General features: G+C 40.0%; 1 protein-coding gene across 1 annotated transcript in view; it reads right to left on the bottom strand.

Annotated features, from left to right (window-relative positions):
* LOC140685370 (FERM and PDZ domain-containing protein 2-like) overlaps positions 1-19,206 on the bottom strand; it is a 98,006-nt gene extending 78,800 nt beyond the window's left edge. The window contains exons 1-2 of the mRNA XM_072972398.1: positions 18,984-19,206; positions 18,437-18,770 (exon numbers count right to left, since the gene is read on the bottom strand). Coding sequence (XP_072828499.1) covers positions 18,437-18,770; positions 18,984-19,206 — 557 coding nt within the window. The remainder of the gene's footprint in view (positions 1-18,436; positions 18,771-18,983) is intronic.
* Positions 19,207-24,738: the final 5,532 nt, after the last annotated feature.

The raw sequence follows: 24,738 nt of genomic DNA, 5'->3' as shown, positions 1-24,738 counted from the left end.
CTGTAAGCATCATGCTCCTGGTAGGGAGCTCCGTTAGGAAGGAGGGTCAGCGACCATAACTTTCTCTTGACCTCTAGGGCACAGATTAACAATAGCAATAGCAATGGCTACCTATGTCAAACCTACAGCATGCCTTATAAGTAAATATGTGCACATAAACATTTCTCTGTAAATAAATACATATGTGTATGTGTATGCATATATCATTTAAGCCACTTAACAACCTGCTATGAAGTAACTATTAATGTGAGCATTTTACTTATTAGGAATCCAAAGTTCAGAGAGCTGAAGTCACATGCTCAAATGCACACTGCTGGTAACTAATAAGTATTAAATTTAAAGCAGGTCACTGAATTCTAGTTAATGATATGCATGTTGAAGTGTTTGGGTATGATGTCTGCAACTTTCTTTGGAATGCATTGAAAAAATAAGATGGAGGGGGAGGGTATAGCTCAGCAGTAGAGTATGTGCTTAGCATGCACGAGGTCCTGGGTTCAATCCCCAAGTATCTCCATTAAATAAATAAATAAACCTAATTACCACCACCTCAAAACAAAATAAATAAAAGATATCCTTAGAAAAAAAAGATGATAGATGATTAAAGGATTGATTTGCAATCAAGCAAATATAAAAAATATGACTGATGGGATTTAAATGTTAAGTTGTGTGTGTTCACTGTACAATTCTTTCAAATTTCTTGAATATTTGAAAAATTTTACAATAAAATCATGAGGTGAAGGATATAAAAATCAGTCTGTCTAGCGCCAGAGCTCTTTACTATACTATGCTTCTCTGACTAGGAAAGGATTTGGTGAATTATGTGATCTCTCTTAAACAAATTTAAAACAAGAAATTGATGTAACTCACACACAGCTAGACAGAATTGAGGTCACAAGCATTCAGAGCACCATCAGATTACCAACCAAAAGGCATTTAAAGTAATTTGAATCTTTATTGCAGGCTCTTTTAAAAATATCGAACCAGGGGATGTGATACTTTTAGAACACCCAGAAAAAAATTCCAACCATTCTCCCCTTTTTCTCACCTCCTTGGTAGTGTTCCAAAGCTAATGTCACCTCTCACGCAACCTATACAAATGCTCTCTCTTCCTAACCCTCTCCCTTTCCTTCTTAATCCATTATGACTTCCCCCCCTTTTTTTAAAATCTTTTTCTCGCCTTCAATCATCCTCTAATAAAAATAATTCCAGGCCCGTTGAGGCTTAAATATTCTTCAGAGGGACTATTTAGTATCAAATCAATCCTCCCACCCAAGATAATTAAGAATACTAAATAAAAATTTTTAACTCTATTTGAAGGCATCAAAGAGCTATTGGTATAATAAGGACTTGAGAATGGCACAAAAAAGATGACAAATTCCCAGTATGGGTGAGAATGCTGAGCTACTGGAAATCTTATGTATTGCTGGTATGTGGGTAAATTGGTTCAACCACATTAGAAAACTAGTTTTAATGATCTACTAAAGCTGAATGTATACATTCACTATGATCTAGTGGTATGCAACTGAAATACATATGTGTGGCCCCAAATGATGTGCACAAGCATGTTCACAGAAGCACTATTTATAACAATCCAGAAGTGGAAACAATACAAATAGCCATCAATTATATAATGGATCAAATGTCACCTCTAACAGAAAAATACTAGACAGCAAAAATAAATAAATAAATCACTAGCACAACATGCAATGACATGGGTAAATATGACAAATATATTAAAGGACACAATCTGGACAAAAAATAATACAAGATTCTATTTACATAAAGTTCACAAAGCAATCTAGGTGTTAGAAGTCAAAACTGTGGTTTTGGGGAGAGGGGCATATTGACTTGGAGGGAAAAAAAGGGGTACTTCTGGAGTACTGTTAATGTCCTATTTGTTGATCAGGACAGTGGTTAGATGGGTGTGCTCATAGTATGTTATACTTTAATTAAAAGTTATTAAAATATCAAGAGAATTCTAAATCCAGCATTATTGTTTCATTCATTCAGTCCATGAACACTGACCACTTACATGTAAGGCACTAGGGATGTAGCAAATCCCTTATGAAGGGAAGCTTATGTTCTAGTGGGGAAGAAAAATGAAAGAAATGGATAAAGAAATGACAAACTATAAAAATAGAGAGTGATAAGTGCTCTGCAAAGATGAAAGCATGGGAGAGTGAATAGCTAATTACTTTAGAGAGAAAACTTCTCTAAGGAGGTAACATCCAAGCTGAGATCTGAACAAGAAAGAGAGCCTTGCAAAGATGGCAGAAGAGAATTGCCGAGGTCAAGCCTCATGGCAGTGATGAACTGGTGTATTTGAGGAAATGTAGGGGAGGGGATTATAATATCTTGATTCAACCTTACTAAAAACTGCTGTTGAAATCATGACAATGTCAATGGTACTTAATGAAAGACTGAGTAAAGAAATCGTTGACCCGTGTTTGAAAGCTTAGGATTAGAAAGATAAGGGGGGGTGGGGGAAGATTATTGATTTACTTATGAGGTATTATAGAATTTAAGTTAAATCTATATGTATACTACATTTTATTAAAATTGAGATTCTGACTCAGTACTTGTTTATTTGCTTTAATAGTTAGTCTACAATCTCTGTGACTTACAACCTGGAAACTGTATGTTTGGAAATTCTAACCACAGTTGTTAGAAGGCTTGTTGTAAAGAAGCATGTTTGTTTCACCCAGAGATGACAATAACGTTTGCAATAGGAAGTTAGTGTGTCCAATCCTGTAATTAATAATTACATTATGTAACTAATTCACTGTGACTGTAAGGCTTCTTCACACTTTACACTGCCTGTGTATCTATTAAAAATGCATCCACAAAGATTCTCTTAAAGGTTTTGTCTGTTTAAAATTTACTTTTGGAATATCTTGTAGTAACCTATGGTGAAAAGAATATGAAACCAATATATGTATGTTCCTTTATGACTGAAGTACTGTGATGTACACCAGAAATTGACACAACGTTATAAACTGACTGTACTTCATTAAAATTTTGTTTTTACTTTTGGAAATAAGTGACTCTAATCAATGGACTTTGAAACACTACACAGTATCTCATGCCTCCACATACCTATAAGGTGTGTTAGGTGATGGTCCCAAGACTCACTAGGCGGACTCAAAAGACTCAGTATATAGTCATAGTCTGTTATTATTTAATACAGAGAAAGGATAAAAATTAGCAAAAACTGAAAGCTGCATAGGGTAAATCCCAAGAAAATCAGGCGCAAGTTTTCTGGAGTCCTCTTTTAGTCAGGTTACAGAAGATATGCATAATTCCCTCAACAGTGAGTTGTAACAAAATGAGTGAAATATTGTCTACCAAGAAATCTCATTACCCAGGGTTTTTATTGGGGACTGACCACATATGCACATTTTCCCTAATTCATACCAAAATTCCAGACTCCCAGAAGGAAAGTGTGTATTGAGCATAAACTATATTGTTTGCACCATCTAGGCACAGATAACCACTCTTATCAGTCAGGGTGGGAGAGACTCTCCCAAAAACCAAATTCCCAGACATCAGCCAAGGGCCAATCTTGCAAGCAGGCTTTTTCAAAGAATAGCAGTCAATCCTGCTATCTTGTCTTTTGTGCACAGCAGGCTCATACGGCTAGTGTACAATGGAGGAGAGGTAGAATGGAACAAGATGAGACTAGGAGGTCAGTGGAGCTCACATCATAGAGGAGTGTTCAAGCCCATGGGAAGGTATTTGGAATTTTGCCAAATAAAACGTCATATTAACAAAGACATCGTCTGTCAGGGTTCATCCAGATTCATCCAGGATAACAGAAACTCCTCTAGGTCTTTCAATGGGAAAAAAGTTAACACACAAAAAAGTAATTGTATAAACAGTGGAAGAGCTGCAAAGCCCAAACAGGGAGTGATTATGAAGATGTCTAGCACACATGAAGATGGCTGCAAGCAGGTGACTGTCATAATAGAAGTTATACTTTTAAAAGATCACTCTGGCTGCAGGGTGCATGGTAGAACTGAAAGGCTCCAATATTCTTCTAGCATAAGTTCCAGAAGAGAATGGACAGATAAGAAAGGAGGAATATTTGAAGCAATAAATGAATAGACGAGGGTTGTCCAGAGTTAAAGAAATGTGAATCCTTAGATACAAAGTGCATTCAAGAACCGAACAGGATAAATCAAAATAAATTCACACCTAGACACATTCATTGCATTAACACTGCAGAACATCAAAGACAAAGTATGTTATCAGATATAAAGATAGATTATCTACAAAGCAATTACATTTGTCTTAGAAATTTTATCTTAACAGTAGCATATAAACTAAAGAAAGAAATTAGGTACACATCTCAAAAATTGAAATCCAATCTATAGTTTCCAAGTCAGCAAAGGATTATAAAAAGAATACACATGTTTATCAATCCAACAGAAGGCAGAAAAGGGAAAAACAAAGAAAAATAATGATAAATAAATCAAACAAAATAAGACCAAACACATCAATAATACACCAGGAATCAATAAATGCAAAAAAATTAAATGTACTCACTCAAAGACTGAATTTGTTCTTTAGCAAAAGACACCAACCATTAAGGAGTAAAATGATAGCCTGGGAGCAGGGAAGGGAAGACTATATCTGTAATACATATATCAAAAAAGGAGTTTTATCTGAAATGTATTTCTGAAACTCCATTAATCAATTTTAAAAGAATAGATCCAACAGGAAAAAATGGGCAAAAACTTGAACAAGCACAACCCAAAAGAGAATACCCAAGTGGCCAACAAACATATACAAATGTGCTCAATTTTATCAGTCATCTGGGAATTCCAATTAGAATCACAACAAGACACCACTATAAACCCATCAGAAGGACTGAAATGAAAAAGACATGAAGGACCAAGTGCGGGTGAAGAGACAGAATAACTGGAACCGTCATATCTCATTGGCAGAAATGTAAATTAGTACAATGACTTTAGACAACTACCTGGCAGTATCCACTAAAGCTAAGCATATGCCTCCTCCACAGCCCCAGATTTCTACTCTTCCGTATATACTCAACAGGTTTATGCATGTCCACCAAAGGCATGCAGTGAATGGACATAGCAACACTGTTCATAGTGACGCCAAATTGGAAACTACTCAAATGCCTATAAATAGTAGGATAGATAAATAAATTATAGTACACACACCACACAATGTAATGTTCTACAGCAATAAGATTGAACAAACTACAACTAAATGCATCTGGTAAGTAGAATATTGAGCAAAATAAGCCATGCACGAAGGTACACTCCGTCTGATTCAATCCGTATAGTTAAAAAAAAAAAAAGGTAAAACTAAATTTTCCCATTAGAAGTCTGGATAGAGGTTACCCTTAGTGAAGGGATAGTGGTGGAGATGGTACAAGTAAGGCTTCTGTCATGCTAGTAATGTTCTGTTTCTTGATCTGGGTGCTGGTTATGCAGATGTGTTCACTTTGGGAAAATTCATTAAGATGTGCACTTATAATTTTTTGTACTTTTCTTTACTTATCTTTAATGTTAAGAAAAAGCTTTTTAAAAAACTGAGTTCATTAGATTAGAGGGAAAAGAAAGTCCTGCCAGAGTTGTTTAAAAGAAGCCATTTAAAGCAAAATTGTTGCCGATAGATGCAATTGGTGTTCCAGGTTCTTGCCCCGTCCCAGAAAGAATTCAGAGACAAGATGTAGTGGCTAAAAAAAGTAAAGTGAGGATTTATTACAGGATGGATAGTACACTCTCAGGGGAGAGCGGGCAGGCTCAGGTGAGCAGCTGCCCTGAGTTTCTTTGGCAAGTTAGCTACATAAGGTGTAAAGATGAATGGGCAGAATATTCATTGGGGAGGGAAGGGTTTGGGGTCGTATTCCCTGATTATCATCCCAACTCCACCTTCCCAAAGGGAGGAGGGATTTTTGTCCTTATTTAGTCTGGATCAGAAGTGTCATGGCGTCGGTGCATGATGGGTACTTCTGATCTGCAAGGCTAATTTTATTGAAATGAGGGCATAATGAGCAAAAGGCTACATTCAGACACTGGAAATTCCTGCCTTTTCTCACCTTTCCTTGTTCTTCTCCAGGCCACTTGTCACCCCAAAAAGCATGATCCCTTATCAGCCCATAGGTTCCTGGTTTTCTTTCTTTGCCCAGGGACCCCTGGTGCTTCCATGATGTGTGGTTTCCTGTATTTGGCCTGTGCCCCTCCTTTCTGCCCAATTCCTGTCGTTTGGTCTGTGTCCCCCTTTCTTTGCTCACATCTAGCTATCTGTCTGCTCTAACAAAATGACAGGGAAGTTGAAAAGACAGAACTGAGGATAGGAATGCTATGGAAGCACACTAACCAAAAGAAGCTAGCACAGCAATATTAATGAGACAAAAGTCAAATTTTTCTCAAAATCATGACCAAGAAAACCTTTAAAAAAAAACCAGTCATGAATTTAAACGCACCAAAAATACAACCACAAAATCTATAAAGAAAACATTGACAGAATTACCAGGTGAAATTTATAAAGGGATAGTCATAGGAAGAGATGATAACATATTTTGCTTAGAAATTGGTTAGACAGATAAAATAATGATATTGAAGATCTGAACAATAACATTATTTCTTCTAATAAATCTATGATCAGCAAATATATTTCTGTTATATAAATTATTACTTACATGATTGGTAAATAGGGGAAATGAAGTCAATACAATATGGAAATAACACTGGTAAACATTTACTTAGTGTTTTTCCTAGAACTGAGATGTTTTGCACCACCAAGCAATAACAACAAGGTCAAGTAACAAAGTTGAATTTAGTAAGCCAATAGGATACTGAACTTCTTTCCCCATTCATTTCTGGTACTCCATCTTCATGCAATGCATTCTTTCACTCTGCTTTGGAAGTATTCTGTCTTAAAGTTTTCTCTGCTCTTTGCGCATCATTAGCCAAATGTTAAAGTCCAAATATTAAGCATGCAAAATGGTTTGAAATTGCCACAGAACCGTGCTGTGGCATAATTTCTTTTGGCAAGTGTAAGAGGAGACAGGTTTTAGCAATGAAAGAAAAGTGTGAAATTCTAAAGCATTTTTTTCAAATGAAAGAACATGAGACATCCCTTGAGCTACTGAATCAAGGGCATCAACATTGTTGCACACAATTAGAGACAGTTTGAAAATAAAAGAAAGTTATCTAGCTAGATCAATGGATTACTAGTTCAAAAAAAAAAATCTAAATGAAGATGAGAAATAAGAATAACAAAGGCAGGGGAAAGCCCAAAGATCAAAGTCAGCAGTCATCAGGGGAAAACTTTTCCATAAATTAAGAAAAATTCTTCACAATATATAAAGGCTTTTTTTTTATTATTAAAGCTTAAGTATTTCAAGTATGTTATCCTTTAAAGTTCACAATGGCTGGTTTAGTGGCTTCCAGACCTGGTGTGTTTTCTACAACGCCAGGCTCTCTGGTGAAGCTGAAAATGCAAATGAAGAAGCTGCAAAGACTTTTTACCCAGTGTTAAAACAAAAAATAGTTGTATTATACAAAGCCTTATGAATAAAAGAGTGTGGTGTCGGCATATGAACAGACTAATGGAACAGAATATAAAAGAGAAATAGATCAAACTGAATAGGAAAGTTTAGTAATTTAAATCAATGAGGAAAGATGCATTGACTAATGAATGATATTGGGACGAGTTGCTCATTTGGCAAAAAGTATATTTGGATCCCTAGTTCGCATTACACACAAACTTTAAGATTAATTAAAATACTAAATATTATGTATCTGTTATAGGAGAGAGAGAGGGAGGGGGGAAAGAGAAGGAAAGGGAGAGAGAGACTTAGAATATAAAAATGTTGAATTAATTTATAAATAAAATGGTGAAAGCCTTCTTAAGCAAGATAAAAAATTCAAAAATCCATGAAAGACAAGTGATATATTGGACTACATTAACAAATATAAAAGTTTGATATGGAATTTACATGAATTAAGCCTTAAAATATGCAACAGGCAGAATTTCAGTTTCTGCTCCAACATGTGAAGAGTTTGGAAGTCATCTCTCTCATCCTAACAATAAGCAAAAAGTTGAACAAATTGAAATCAGCACCTCTTGTTAGGTCTATCAGAGAGCTGAAGTCACAAGGCAAACTGATGTCCCCAAAACTAAAGAGATGGGTGAATACAAGGCCACAGCTTACCATAAACGGAAGTGGCTGGAGTCAGTAACAATAAGGAAAATTTAGACTGCAATTGACAAACTGCAGAGGCTGAAGGTGGACTAGCTTAACAATTAAAAATTCTGCGGGGCCCAGTCTTAAAGGGATCCTGTATTTTTGTGGGTTTTATCTCTAGAAGTGCCACCAGATTCTCATGGGGAATATCTGAGAAGAATCCCCTCATGCTTTCCAGCAGGGGAAGAAAAAAATAACCGTTTTGAAATAAGCCAAGAGCATTCTGATCTCCCCTGCAAGTGAAGCTACTTTACCAGAGTTTAACAAACCTAAGGGAGGGGAAATACCCAAACCCAATGCCTCTAGTCTTCCTGTCTCACCTCAAGGGAGGAGGAAGCTAAGAAGAGCATGTGAAGGTCACAGCCCAAGAGAACAGACTTACTACAAGACTGAGACCTAATCATAGGATTATAGAACACAATTTCTCCCCACACCTCACCACTACATCAACTCCTATATAATAGCAGAGGATAACTGTGTAAAGAACTGCAAAGATTCTATTTAAGAAGGAGATTTTAGAGAAATCCAAAGACAACAGGGGAGACAAAAGCGAAGATACTAGAAGTTGAAGCCTCAGACACCTAAACCTACAGCAAACAGTACACACAGTGTGACTCCTGGCCAGATAAACATAAATGCTCACACTAATGTATCTCAGTTCCTATTACCCATTACATCATGTCTGGGTTTCAACAAAAAGTTACAACTCATGTATAAAATCAAGAAAAATACACAGTCTGCAGAAATACAGCAAGAGACAGAACCAGGCTCAGATACGACAAAGATCTTGAAATTATCATACCAGGAATTTAAAATAGCTCTGAGTAATATGCTAAGGGCTCTAATTGAAAATGTGGACAACATGCAAGAACAGATGGGTAATGTAGTCAGAGAGATGGAAATTCTTTTTAAAAATCAAAAGGAAATGCTTACAATCAAAATCATTGTAAGAGAAGTGAAGAATGCCTTTGATGGGCTAATTAGCAGACTGTACACATTTGAGGGAAAAAAAATCAATGACCTTGCAGATATATTACTAGAAACTTCCAAAACTGAAATGCAAAGAGAAAAGAGAATGTAAAAATGGAACAAACTATCCAAGAACTGTGGGGCAATTACAAAAAGTATAACATACATGTAATTCGAATACCAGAAGAAGAAAAGAGATGGAACAGAAAAAACAGTTAAAGTAATAAGAGCTCAGGATTTTCCCAAATTGATAACAGACACCAAACCACAGATCCAGGTAGCTCAGAAAATATCAAGCAGAATAAACACCCAAAAAATCAACAAATATGCTTATCAAACTACAGGAAACCAGACACAAAGAGAAAATCTTGAAAGACGCCAGAAGAAAAATAGAAAATAGACAATAGTGATAGATATGGTAGCTTTTAATGCAATATATCAATAATCACTTTAAATGTAAACAATCTAAATACACAAATCAAAAGACAGAAACCGAGAGAAAGTAGATTAAAAAACAATCTCCACCATTTTGTCTACGTGAAACCTACTTTAAATGTAAAGGCACAGACTGATTAAAAGGAAAGAGATGGAAAAAAAATGCACCATAATAACACAAATCAAAAGAAAGCTGGAGAGTACCTATCTCAATTTCAGGCAAAGCAGACTTTAGAACAAAGAAAACAGTTAGTGATGAAGAGGGACATTACATAACAATAAAGGAACCAATACTCCCAAGAAGACATAACAATCCTTAATGTGTGTGTGCCTAACAAGAGAGCATTCCGTTATTAGAGGCCCCAGATCCAGAACACTGACAACACCAAATGCTGACGAAGATGTGGCGCAACGGGAATTTTCATTTATTGCTGGTGGGAATGCAAAATGGTACAGTTACTTTGTGAGACAGCTTGGCTGTTTCTTACAAAACTAAACTTACTAAACAATCCAGCAATTGTAATCCTTGGTGTTTACCCAAAGGAGTCGAAAACTTACTTTAATACAAAAACCTGTACATGGATGTCTATGATAACCCTATTTATAATTGCTAAAACCTGAAAGCAATCAGGATGCCCTTCAGTAGGTGAGTGGATAAATAAACTGTGGTATAACCAGGCAATGGAATATTATTCAGGGCTGAGTAGAAATGAGCTATCAAACCATGAAAAGATATGGAGGAAACGTAAATGCATATTACTAAGTGGAAAAAGCCAATGTGAAAGTTACATACAGTATGATTCCAATTATATGACGTTCCAGAAAAGGTAAAACTATGGAGACCGTAAAAAGATCAGTGATTACCAAGAGTGGAGGTGGGTGATAAACTGGTGGAACACAGAAGACATTTAGGGCAGTGGAACTATTCTACATGATATTGTAATGGTGGATACATGTCATTTTACATTTGTTCAAACCTATGGAATGTATAACACCAAATGAATCCTAATGTAAACTGTGAACTTTGGGTGATGATGTGTCAATGTAGTTCATCAGTTGTAACAAATGTACTATACTCCGGTGAAGGATGTTAATAACAGGGAAGCCTACACATGAGAAGGGGCAGGGAACATACAGGAAATCTCTGTATCTTCTGCTCAGTTTTACCGTGAACCTAAAACTGTTCTAGAAAATAAAGTCTATTTAGAAAAAAAAATGTAATGGGCAAAAGACAGGAAGAGACATTTTGCTGAAGTAGGTATACACATGGTAAATAAACACATTAAAAGATGTTCAACACCACTAGCCATGAGAGGTAGGAAAATTAAGACTATATCAAGATAGCACTACACACCTATCAGAAGAGGAAAAAAAGTGATAATACCAAATGCTAGTGAAGATGCAGAGAAAAAACTGTTAGCAACTAAAATGTCCTTCATCTGGTGAATGGTTAAACAGATTGTGGAATATCCACACTGTGGAATACTGCTCAGCGATGAAAAGCAAGCTGCTGACATCTGCAGTGACTTGGATGGACCTCGAAGGCATTATCCTGAGTGCTCTAAAGGGAAAATCTGTTAACATAAAATAAAACAAAACAAAATAGTAAAGTAAAAATAAATTAAAATAAAATATAAAATAAACATTGAAACAAAGTTCCTGGAGTTACCATTAATAAGCCAGTTTTTTGGTCCAAGTTCCTCCAGACATTCACTTTGGTCTGGAAGGTTGAATGGGACTTCATGTTTAAACAACCATTTCTGCCTGACACCCAAAGACAAAGAGAGCGGGGTTTTTTTGTTTGTTTGTTTGTTTGTTTGTTTGGGTTTTTTTTTGCCTATTGCATCACCCTACCGGCAAGATAAAATGTGAAACAGAGAGAGGTAAGTGTGTTGGCGGAAGTGATCTGTGAATACCAGATAGCGAGAAGGGGTCGTCTGCCTCCAGAGGGGTCCAGGAGCCAGACAAGCCTGGGAGGGCCCCCTCTTTAGAGAGAGCTTAATCTCCTCTCACCTTGTAGTGACAGCTAGGAGACCAACCTCTGGCAGAGGGGACTTGAGCAGGGCAGCGACTTTAGTGAGCTCCCGACCGAATGCAAATTGAGAGGTGGTTCACCCTGTCACAAAGCCCGCAAAATGAATACTTTGTTTTAAATGTTCCTCTAGGGGTGAAGCTACATCCTTCAGCCAAAGTTATCCATTCAGAAGAGACCATTACAAATAATGGCCAGAATTTGCAGATGGACCTAGAGATGATCATACTAAGTGAAGTAAGTCAGACAGAAAAAGACAAATATCATATGATATCACTTATATGTGGAATCTAAAAAATAGTACAAAGTAACGTATTTACAAAACAGAAATAGACTCACAGACATAGAAAACAAACTTATGGTTAACAAAGGAGAAAGGAGGGGAGAGGGATAAATTAGGAGTTTGGGATTAGCAGATACAAATTACTATACATAAAATAGATAAACAACAGGGCCCTACTGCATAGCACAGGGAACTATATTCAATATCATGTAATAACCTATAATGAAAAAAGAATAGATGTATGCATAACTGAATCACTGTGCTGTACACCAGGATCTAACATGACATTGTAAATCAACTACACTTCAATAAAAAAATAAAATTAAAATAATAGCTAGAAAAGAAACAGTCCTTAGTTGTCTGTACCAAGCTTCACTGATCCAAAAGACCTTGATTTAGCACAGAAAAGAGATATGTGAGAACAGCTGAGGGTTGAAGAAGCAAAAGCTTTTTCTCGCCAGACATGCCAAGTGGTTTTAAGAAGAGAATTACAGTCTTAAGCTTCTTGCCTGGGTTTCAGTCACCATATTTCCCCTTCTAGATTCCTGAGTTTAGAAGCTGCTTCCCACTGGGATGTCTATAAAGAGCCGTTAACAATGAGCTGTGGTAAAGGATGAAGGTCAAGCTGAAAGTGGCTATTTCTGTCCAAAGAGAGAGAGAGAGAAATCTGTGGTTCCCAATACTAGAAGGCAAGCAGAAAGTGAGATTAAGAAAAATCATAAAAGAAAACTGCAAATCTTTATTAAAGCATATGGAGCCCTGTCCATCTCTACAGGTGATCAAGGAGATGCCAGGGGAAATGATCAGGGCGGCCCAATCCATCAAGTTGGCTTCGGCCCTGAGCACACTCAGTACTTGTGAGGTTGCAACGAAACTGTTCCTCCCAGAGACCTTATTTAGGGTGCGGCCAATTTCAGACAGCTGATTTATAAAGCAATTTGGCAGTACTTACCAGGAGCCAAGGGATATCCGCCCCCCCACCCCCCGCCCCTCCCCCCCCCCGGTCAAGTTATTCCTCATCTGGGAATTTACACTAAGAATATAACAGAGAAAGGTATATACTCAAAGAGATTTGCCATGGCATTATATGTAATAATAAATCAATGAAATATCAAATGCTGGTGGTCCTCAGGGTTCTTCCTGCCCTAGCCTGTCTCCTCAAATCACTCTACATACTCTGAAGTTACCAACTATCAACCCACCACTTCCAGTCGTGTCTTCAGTTCAGACTTCTCTCCTGATGTCCCTCTTGGTGTTTCCAGCTGCCTGTTAGACCACCCCACTAGGATGCGCAAGATTGAAATCATCTTCCCTCCAACTCCCTATCCAGATAAATGGCACCACCACCTACCCAGCTAGTCAGGCCAAAAGTTCAGGCATCACTCTTCTCTCCAGTCCCTCAACTGCCCATCCTCTTAATCCTTACCTTCAGAATCTCTCTCAAGTACATCCATTTCTCCCCAGCCCCCCTGCCACTGTCCTGGTCTAAGCTCCCAGCATTCTCCCACCTGATCGACCACTGTATTCTCCCAAATGGTTTCCTCACATCCAGTCTTACTACCCCAATCCATTCTCCATTCTGCAGAGACCTTGTTCTCAAACAAAAATCTCACTATGTTACTCCTTCAGCAGCTTTCCATTCTCCACAGGATCATTTCAGGTTGCAAATTCCAGACCAAGGCTTTCGGGACCTCCAGTCCACCCCTCCAGACTGATCTCCGACCACTTCCTGTTGCTTCTCTAGCCCTTCTCTGGGCTTCTGATGCATCGCCCTCTCTCACTTCCTGTCCTTCCCACTGGCTGCGTGGGGACACTCCCACCTGGAGCTGCCTCTTCTCCATAGGCTGAATGATCAAGTAAATCAATGAATGACCAAGTGGGAGCTGCCCAGACTCTGTGACCAGCATCACACAGAAATGATACTGATACAGAAAATAAATGAAATACTTGGATGATACCTTTTATTCCTCTTTAAGTCTATGGAAGGGGAAGTTCTGATGGGGGAGGTTTAAAATCTACCCTTGACCCGCCACAAACTGGTCCTTTCTCACCATGCTCCAGATCACCTTCTTGCTTTTCTTCACTGCCCACTCTATTTCCAATGACTAGGATATTCCAATCATTTTAACTCAAGGAAATATACAGAGCAGGAGGTCTACAACTAAGGCAAGAAAAATCAGGGCAATTAGCAACAGAGCTGCCAATAACCAGGCATAAAAATGAAGACCAAGTCTGGGGAAGGGGGTTAGCCAGCCTCGAGGAGGAGAGGTGCGGGAGGAGAGCAACTAAAAACACTGAGCTCTGAGCCAAGAAACTCAGAAGGAAAATGAGAAAGAGCGTGGTGGCTGAGCGGGCAGGTTCTAAAGTCCGGTTGGACTGACCCTCATCTACCCTGGGCAAAGTAGTTTTTGTCTTTATTCATATATAACATGGCTTATTGAGTCTGACAGACAGTAGCATCTTATAATAGCGTCTATTCATATTACTGAGTATACAGTGAAGGCAGGGGGTAGGGTAGGGACAAACCCACAAAACTAGAACTTGAGAACAGAAATGGCTTCATCAGTGGAGCTGCAGATGGCCTTGGGCCAGGCTGTATACAGCGATCTTTGCTACTCAGGGTCCGGTCCCTCAAACCAGCCACACTGGCATCACCAGGGAGCTTATCAGAAATAGACTTGGGACCTCCCCAGGCTTCCTGAGTCAGAATCTGGATTTTAACAAGACCAGTGGGGATCACTGGGTGGTTCATCTAATCGTTACAAGCTACAGAGCACTGCCCGGGGTTCCATCAGCTTGTTTGGAAGAATCAGCGACAGGCAGGCAATGGCTGCAGCCACCTAAAATGTGGAGGTAGATTGCTGTGTTGAGTAACCACAGAGACCCATACCTGGGGCTTGTCAGTGCTCCAGGGGACCTGGGCAACTACTCACTTAGATCAAAGAAAAGGAATTTAGTGGAGATATTATCAGAGGATGAGCTGAGGCCATAAACCAGGTGGGCTTGTGTGGTCTGGACATAAAAGCTATGGGTGGGAGGGATCTGCAAAAGGGGATGATATGGGGATGGCGACCAGCAGGGCATGGACCAGGGACAGCACCGGAGTCTTTCCAGGAGGGTTTACACGGCTTTCCTGATATTTTTAGGCTAAAAACACTTTGTAGAGAGTAGCATTACATTCATTTTATAGTAGGGCAAAGTCAACAGTACATCAAAAATAAAAGGAACTTAAGAGGTCAGCCTTTAGCCTGAAATATTATTTTTCCCTATAGCCCAAATATTTGTTAATTGAAATAATTACAATAACATTCACTTCTTGGATGCTTTTGTATGACTATGTCACAAAGGTTCTCACCCCTTTTAGCTTGTCTTGTTTATACTAATGGACAGAAAAACAGCAGGTTGCATTAAAGGACATTTTAGAGTAAAAAATAAAATAAAAATAAGAGGATCAATGCACAATAACTTAGCCAAAATAAGTTTCACTGACTGCTGATGAGCTGGACCTGGAGGTTTAGATGCTGGGAATGCAAACAGGATCCCACCAGGGGAGTGAGCACGATGTCTGCAGGCATTTGAGGTCCAGTGACATCTCTTGAAGGCCGCAAACCTCCCTCATCCTTCTCTGTTCTGTATTTAAATCACAGTCATCTTTCCATATTGGTCTTTTCAAAGAGTCCAGCATTGACCTGCACCTTGAATCCATTCCTGTATTTCTTATTTTGATAAGTGATACAGTTACCCACAAAGAGAAGCAGGTAACCTTAATTCCTTTCTTTACATCCCCTTCTCCCATCTACACTAATCATATTCCTATCCCCATGGATTCTGTCTCTTTAAAACTCTCTAGCATCCTAGGATGTGCCGAAGAAGGCTCCTACTGACCCGTGAGAGCTAATTATTTATAATCTCCAGAAATTTTGCAAGCTCGTTGTTAAACACAGCCATTATAAAAAATTAAGTTATAGAAACTTCCAATTAAATAAATTATATTAATAATGTCCTCAGAACTCACCATGTCCTCATTAATTTACTATATAGTATGTTGTCTATGCCCTTGAACTTATTTAAATCCATTGCATGCATATGGTAGAAATTACACATAATGGTATGCTGGTGCATATCTCTTTCAACTTTGTGCTCAGTGATATCACATTGGGAGCTTAGAATTGGCCATAGTGGGAGTACTTATACCAAAGAAATTGGCAAAAGCTACAAATCAGGGCTTGGTTTGTTGTTTTGTTGATTGTCTGGACTGTGGAAAAGAAAAATATTGTCTGCCATTCCAGTAAACAAAGAATGTTTGTCCATCTCCAAGCCATCAGCCACTGCAGCCACTCCCAATGGTGGTCCCTGAGGGGATTCAGGATAGTGAGAAAAAGGATACTGGCCCTAGACAGTTAAGATGTATATCAAAGGAATACAGTTCAGTGAGCCCAGACTTCTGGGTGGAAAAGCACTAAAATCATTAACTTGAGATGTCTGTTGTGATTAGCAGTAATCCTTTGATGTTTCACTACATGTGTGTTTTCGTTCTTCTTTTCAGCAAAATCTCCTGTATTTCCTGGCTCCTCCCTTACCTCTTTGAGCTATCCGAGAGGCTGCCTCCCTGGGCTATAGTCCCTAAGTAATGTCCTCAGATAAAGTACAACCCTCAACTTTTAGGTGGTGCATTTTTTCAGTCAACAAGACTTAAGAAAATGATAAAGAAAATATTAACAATGTAGATTAAATCTAAAAATGTGTCATGTTTGCAGCTATTACATGGTAAACAGAACAAAATTTGAGGAAATATTCTCCCAGAATTCAAAACTGTTGTCCTGTTCAGCAAAAAAGTCACTTGTGTCATTGACAAATGAATGGACTTGACTCATTCACCTTCATTGCTTAACTTTCTTCTTACTTGTCAATGTAAACAAAAATACCAGTTAATGTTGGGACTACACTCATCAGTCAATTGCAAACATAGGGTGACTAAGGATACAAGTGTTCAACAAAAATCAGTGGATGCATTCCATGAGAATCAGCTGGCTATACACACTTGGCAGTAAAGAGTATTGTATATTGACACATCCTTCACATCAATAACACTTGTTGTGAACTTATATACGTATGTATGCATGTTTGGTTTTTTTTAACAGTGTTGGCAGCACCTGCTTGGAGGTTCTCTACATCCCCACTGCTGTTTCCTTAGCTTAGGCTATCCATCATTATTCCAGGCTCACTCTCTCCAATCCCGTGCCCATATTACCACCAGAATCATCTTTCTAATATTTAAAGGCAATCATGACATCCCCCTCATTAAAATGATCAATGGCCTTCCAGGACCTTCAGGAAGAAAGACAAACTTTATAGAAGGCCTTCCTTGATCTGCCCTATTCACCTGTGAAGCCTCCTTTCTTATCAGATGTTCACACTCACACTTCACTAAAGTTATGCCAAAGTGCCTGCTGTTCCCAGAATATGCTTTATTGGTGCCACTGGGCCTTTGCACGTGCTTAATTTTTCCTAGGATGCCTTTCCCCAACTCCTCCTCTCCCACCTCCTGCTAATTCCCACCTAGCATTCAAACAGTGCTCAGACAGCATCTCTTCCAGAAGCCTGTGCTTTGGCACTTGCTACCACCTTAAGCTGTTGTGCAGGTCCACCTCTCTGGCTCCTCTACTCATCTGGAATATCTTCTGAGCAGAGAGGTGTCCCCACCACCTAGCATCCAGCCTGGCACCCAGGAGATACCTAGTATGTGCTTGTTGAATTGATAAGCTAATTGATTAGTTTCAGCTAAGAGCTTACAGCAAATCACAGGATCTAGCCAGTAGATATTCATCTCTGAATTCAATTGTTGCTTTAAAAAAAGGTTGTTTAAAGTGTAGAAAAAATCCAACTGAGTTTTTTCTTTCCTTTAGGCACACCGTATGAAACCAGATGAATCATTGACATTTTTCTTTCTTTCTTTTTTCATTGTTTTCTGGAAGTCAACCAGACATGGCCTGAGACTCTACCTTAATCACTGACCTCCTATAAGGAATGACCAAAACACTTATTCCTGAAAGACAGTGACAGCTATCATTTACTGGGCTAGTCGTATGCTCCCAGCACTAGCGCTGAGCACCTTACATATGTCACCCTATATATCTTCAACATCGTTGCAAAGTGTGTACTAGTATCCCCATTTAACAGATGATGAAACTGAGTCTCATGAAAGTTAAAGCATCTGTTTGAGTTTGCACAGATGTTGAACAGCCAAGCGGTGATTCAAACAAGAACTGGTCTGACTCTAAACTCCAAGTTATCTCATTCTCTACTCATTAAAAGCAAATCAGTCCCTACTAGTAGCCTGGAACAAATCATGCTCCCAACAACACTGCAAAGAGACTTTGACACACAGCCTACCCCAGATGAGCTTTTCTTATTCCAGATACCCAGACCCAGTGAATGGGTTTGCCCTTCCATTGATCCAGATAGGAGAAAAGTGAATGAGGCCAAGGAGTACCTGGGTCCTGTGTCAAAGGCTGCATCCAAAAAGTCTCCGTGACGGTCTAGGCCTTCATCATGGACAGCTTTCCAACAACGAGCAGGGATCTTGTCTCTCCACTCAGCTGCCACTGTCGCCTGTGCTGCTGTCTTTGTTGACTGTTTGTTACTAAGCACTTGGTGGCCCAGCGAGTGAATCAACAGAGGCTCTGCCCGTTCCGGCTGCTGGCTCGCATGCCCTGAGCCCTGTGCAGACTCTGGCCAGTTAGCAGGCAGAGCCACCCAGCAGCCTGCGTCCTCAAAGCCGGTGATCCGCGAGAGAGCCTGTAAGAGCTCAGCTGGATTAGGTGCCACTGAAGGCAATGGGGTTGGGACTCAGCAGGGGGCGTTTTACAATGATGTCACTTTATCTCCTGGTCCAACCAAAAGAAGAGCCCTGCAAGGAACCAGGGGCTGGCCAAGAGCTGAGCCTTACTTAGTTTCAGTAACTCAACCATTCTCCATGCCCTTTGGACCTGCACCTAAAGGACAGAGCAACATGCAAGATCATAATGAGAAACGATGACCTGGAGCTGCCAGTCGGAAGGCAAGAGGAATGTGGTTGTGATCATCACATACACACACAACAGCATCATCATCATCGTCATAACAGGACAGAAGGAAAATTTGGGAGGTGACAAATACGTTTGTGGCACAGATTGTGGTGATGGTTTCATGCACATATAACTGATTTCCAAACTCATCCAGTTGTATACGTTCAATATATACTGCTCTCTGTGTGTCAATCATCCCTCGATAAAATGTTTTCTTAAAAAATAAGAATGTGGTTGGAGAAAAGGGAAAAGGAATCCTCACACTCTCTGGTGCTCAGGTTCAAAAGCCAGCAGAGAGAGGGACAGTAAGCATTAGAGTGATCATATCTCTGCAGAGCTAAGGGTGAAAGAACAGCTCTCCAGAGCCCTTTAAATCAACAGCAGTTTTAAAATGGTGAGACTTTTAAAAAAAAAGAGACACCATGCATTTTACTTTATATACTGACCAAAAAAATAAAATAACGATGTTTGATGAAACCTAAGGCTTGGTGAGGGCATGGTTGGTGGGAAGTCCCATATGCCAGGAGTGGGAATATAGATTAGTGCAAACTCTCAGCAGGGGCATTTGGTGATATTCATCAAAACTGAAAATGTACATGTCATTTGCAAAGCCAGCTGTGAGGAACTGACCCCATGAACAGTTTTGCAAAAGGTCACTCAAGCATATGAAACAGATGCTCACTGCCACGTATTTTTGTAATAGTGAAAAACTAAAAACCGCTGAAGTGTCCACCAACAGTGGACAGATAAACTGTAGTTCACACACAGTGGCAAACCAACTACACACATAGCTTTGCAAAGGAGGCAGGTAGATCTGTGTGTGCTGGCATTCAACACTTGCAAGGAAATCTTTCAAAAAACAAAAGGTGAAAAAAAAAAACAAAAAACAGAAGGTGTGGTCTGTATGAAATTCCTCCTAGTGTAAATACATGTATAATAAATATGCATTATATTCATATCCTATATGTATAATATATACGTTTTATATGTATGTGTATAATACACAATATATGTTATATAAGTATTACATGTTATATATAAAGTATACAATATATGTATAAAATATGTATTCTTTACATTATATATAGCATTATATACATTGTAATTTGTATATATTCTTTAACTAGAAGGAATCACTAGAGACTTAATAGTAGTTGCTTTGGGGAGAGAGTTTTTGAGGTATTAGTCATTAGTTGTTATATATTCAGGGAAATTATTGTCCATTTCTGGATTTTTACCCCTTGTACCCTTGTGTTCTATTACTTAAAAAAAAAACTAATAAACATTGTATAATGTTTTACAAAATTTATCTTTTTCCTACTTAAAGCTACTTGCCCTCCATGCTAGCTAGTAAAGCATGTTACAATAATTGCGACTATCTTGTGCTATTTCTCCCAAATTTGTCAACTCATCCGATTTAAATGGAAACTTGATTAAATGTAGATTTCCCAGCACCACCCCAGACCTGCTGAACCTTAACCTCTAGGGGAGAGTCAAGGACATCTGCATTTTAGCAAAGGCCAGGTCATTTTTATTTAGTAATTTATTCAGGTCAACCATGTACAAATGAAGAAACTGAGTTCCCCAAGGGGAAAGTGAACTCCTGGGGTCATGTGGCTGGTTCATAGCTGAGCAGAGAGCAACTGACGGTCAGTAAATCACCGACACCCAGGCTCGTGCTGCAGCTTAAAGTCACCAGTGACTCACCTCTTTTGTTACAAACATCAGCAGAGTAATCCCCTCCTATGGTTACCTCTGTTAAGATTTCATTCATTCAAATTAAAGCAAGGAAAAATCCTAATTCAGTACAGAAATTTTTGAATTTGCATACCTATAAAAAATTCAATTGTTTCACTTTCAAGAACCATGTTAATCCATATTTACATACAGTTCTTGAAAGCAGGATAATACAATCAAGTAGAATTCAACACTAAAACGGATTCCCAGTTATGCCTCTTATTTTATGCTTTATATCAAGGTCCATTGTTGAAATTGTCAGAAATAGCAAATTAATTAAATCTAAAATAATAAAGTTGTATTATTCTAAACAGAATCCAGGGCCTCTCATTGCTGCTGAGAATATGAAAATGGCACGGACACCCTGGAAAACAGTTTGGCAGTCTCTTAAAAATACTAAACATATCTTTGCCAGTAATTGAACTCCTGGGCAATTATCCTAGAGAAATTAAAACTTCTGTCCACACAGAAACTCATACATAATTGTTTGTCAGCTTTCTTTACAACAGTCAGAGACTGTTAACAACCAAAGTGTCCTACAGTAGCTGAATGGTTTAACAAACTGTCCATGGAATCCTACTCAGCAGTGAAAAAGAAGGAACCATTGGTCCGTGCAACATGCGAATGGATCTCAGGGACATTATGCTGAGTGGAAAAAGCCAAAGGGTCACATATAGTACGACTCTCTATATATGACATTCTTGATATGACAAAATATAATTATAGAGATGGAAATCAGGTTAGCGACTGCTAGGGGTCAGGGATAGATGTGGGTGATTATAAAGGAATACCATGAGGGAAATCTTTGGAGTGATGGACTAGTTCTGCATCTTGCTTGAGGTGGTGTTTATGCAAAGGATGTGCAGTTCTTCCCATCCCCAAATGCGTAGCCAGAATCTATCTCCTGTAGCCTCGGTTCACTTGGCTACCTCCATAGGGTCCAGGAGGCATCTTTCTTGCTCCTCTACTTGTCTTACATCCTCCTTCCAAAACCTGAGCCTCTTTGAGACACGTGACAAGATGCTCTGCTTCCCTTCTGCCATCACCTGTTCACTCCTAAGAAGTCCCCAAGTCAGACTCAGGCAAGAAGACCCACTCTGCTCTCCTCTAAAGGCACCCTCCCCAGTGGCTGAGACATCCATGGGCCAGGGGTTCATACTGATCAGCATCTGTGCCCCTCTTCTGGGTTTTCTTCCAGGTGCCCTGCTCTTCAGCCTAGGACCCTAACTGCTACTCACATAGAACGTTTTCCCTTTATCACTCTGGTTCCCCTTTGGTTCTCTTTATAGCAGTTATCATTTTTTACTTTAATAGGATATTTTATTCGTCAACTTGTTTGTTTTCTATCTCCAAACTGACAGATGTAAGGGACATGATCTGTCTTGCTTAGTGCTTGCAGGAAATTTTCAGCTGCATGTGACAGATGAAACCATAAAAAATGACTTAGACAATCAAGGACATCTGTGTTTTCATACAAATGTACATTCAGCAGTTCAACAATGACAGAGCCCTGGGTTGGCATTTCTCTTCATGCTGAAGAAGGGCTGCTGCAGCTCCAGCCTTCACATCCTAACCCAACCAGCTCAGGGGGGACAGAAAGGACTTCATCCCCTCAAGTCTCTGGAATCTTTCTCTCAATCCTAGCCAGTTTCTTTTATATGATTGTCCAGATGAAGTCATGGGCCCACTGCTCACCCAAAGTGGAAAGGATGAGGATGATTGGCTCTGATCAGACACAATTTCTCCCTGGGGAGGACAAGCCCATCTTTCCAGAGCACCTGCTTCCTGATATATGGCAAAAACATGGGCCCTGAGATGAAGGAAAACTGAGCTGTGTGTCTAGTGGGTGAAAAACCAAGAATGTCTGCCACAATGCTGCACCCCCAGAACAGGCCCTGCTCAGAACAGATGCCCACTAAATACATGCTGATTGGATGATGGAATATTTGTGCCCTTACAGACTTAAAAGTGACAGACACAGGACGCAGACAGCACCCATGATGATGCTATAGAGATGTCTCTCTTTGGCCTCAGCTCACTAGTCTCTCAGCAACCTTGTGAGGTCAATGCCTTTTTGCTATTTTTCAAAGAAGATGATTAAAGCTCAGAGAGGTTAACTGAGCTGGGTAAGGTCACCCAGCAGGGAAGTGGATACGGTGATCAAACCCATGGAGAATTCCAAAAGCAGCAGAAATTGCACTCGAGAACACAGGAATGATTGATGATAAGAGGTCTTACCAAGGAGCAGGACCAGGAGTCACTAGTTTAATGAGAGTTTCCTGTGTCTCAGGGAGTCACAGTGTATGATTCCAGATGCACACACCCTAGGGAGTGGGAAGTATTAACCCCATCTTACAGATATAGGAAACTGAGGCTCAGAGAAGTCAAACAATTTGCCCAAGGACACAGCTATAGCAGATGATAGAGTTAGGTTTGAATTCCAATCAGACTTCAAAACCTGTGTTCCTTCCACTGGAAGAACCAACAGAAGGGAAAGCCTTGGCGAGGTAGAGAGGTCACTCTTTCCTTGAGATGTGGGAGGGAGAAAAAGGATGAGTGAAAGGCATGGAAATGTTGAGACCAACAGAGGGAATTTGAAAAGTCTCATGTCAGATGGCTTCCGTCCTTCCAGGAAAGCAGCACTCAAAGTCATCTGCATGATGAGATTCAGATTGGAAAATGGAAACGATTTGGAGCGAACACTGGGAAGACCAAGATGGTGACCAGCTCAGGAGGAATAGAGAAGGTACTGAGCAGCAGGTGGACCCAAGGGGCTGGGGCTGTGCAGAGGGTCAGAGACTCAGGAAGGCCAGGGGCAGGTCCAGTGAGGGAGTGGGTGACTGGGACAAGGCAGGAACAAATGCCAAAGCCTGGCTTAGTCCCTAATACTGCATGTCCTGTTGGTGGGGGAGGGCAGGGATTTTTTTAAAGATCGGACACCCAGGTTTCAAACCTGGGGGGTGGGTATAGCTCAGTGGTAGAGTGTGTGCTTAGCATGCACGAGGTCCTGGGTTCAATCCCCAGTATCTCCATTAAAAAAAAAAATTGGCTTGAATCAAATCTGGAGCAGATGGTACCTGGGTAGTTTTGAAGACGAATGAGCAGAAAGGAAGCTGTGTATACAGAGAAAGGAAGATCCTGATAAAGGTCATGAAAGGGGGCGTTCCAGGGCCAGGCTGTGCTGAGAAGGACAGGACTAGGCCAAGCTGGGTCTGTATGTACAGAACAGACAGGGAGGGCAGGGGCCTGGTGGGGTTGGGGCAGAGCAGTGGACAGAGCCAACCGAGACTGGCAGATCAGCCAGAAGTGTCAGCGCAGGAACTGGGACCTGCTGCCTTATTTACCGACCTCAGGACCACAGTTTCAGCTTCTGCCAAGCTCACCTGTCAGGTATATAAGCATCTCACGGATGTACGTTGATTTGGGATGATTGACCTTGGTAACTGGCTACTGCCTGCTTAGAAAAAAGGCGGCTGGGTTTTTCTTTGAAACATAATCGAAAGGAAGGCATACCCTTGGCTATGATTCCTATGACAAGGTCCTATGGTCCAACCCTGGAAGTCACGAGGAGGAGGCTGAGGGAGGGTCCTCATGGCCCACGGAAGACCACCCACCTCAGGGCCAGGTTCTGTGGTTGCAGACAACTTTTCCCTGCCCATGATGGTTTGGGTGGCTCCCCTCTCAGGTGCAATGAGTTAAATGAAACATTCTGGCCTAGGAGGAAAAGAAGACAAGTCCAGAGCTTAGAGACAGAGCAGCAGTGAGCTGGGGCCAGAATCCACTGAAACCAGCTCTGCAGACAGAAGAGGAGCAGACAAGGGAAACTCAGCATGCAAACAGATGGAGATGAACAGAGGTCAAGGCCACCTAAGGTGAAGCTTGAAGACCCAGAGGTCCCATGTCCTTTCTTCCTGTAGCAACAGGCAAGGTGCCAGCTGCTGGCAAGGTGCTAGGAAGAGACAAATGATGCTTTGAGAGCCCAATCAAAAAA

The sequence above is a fragment of the Vicugna pacos genome, chromosome 11, assembly GCF_048564905.1.
Source record: "Vicugna pacos chromosome 11, VicPac4, whole genome shotgun sequence".
In the NCBI taxonomy this organism is placed as follows: Eukaryota; Metazoa; Chordata; class Mammalia; order Artiodactyla; family Camelidae; genus Vicugna; species Vicugna pacos.
This window is presented reverse-complemented; position numbering and strand designations above follow the sequence as displayed.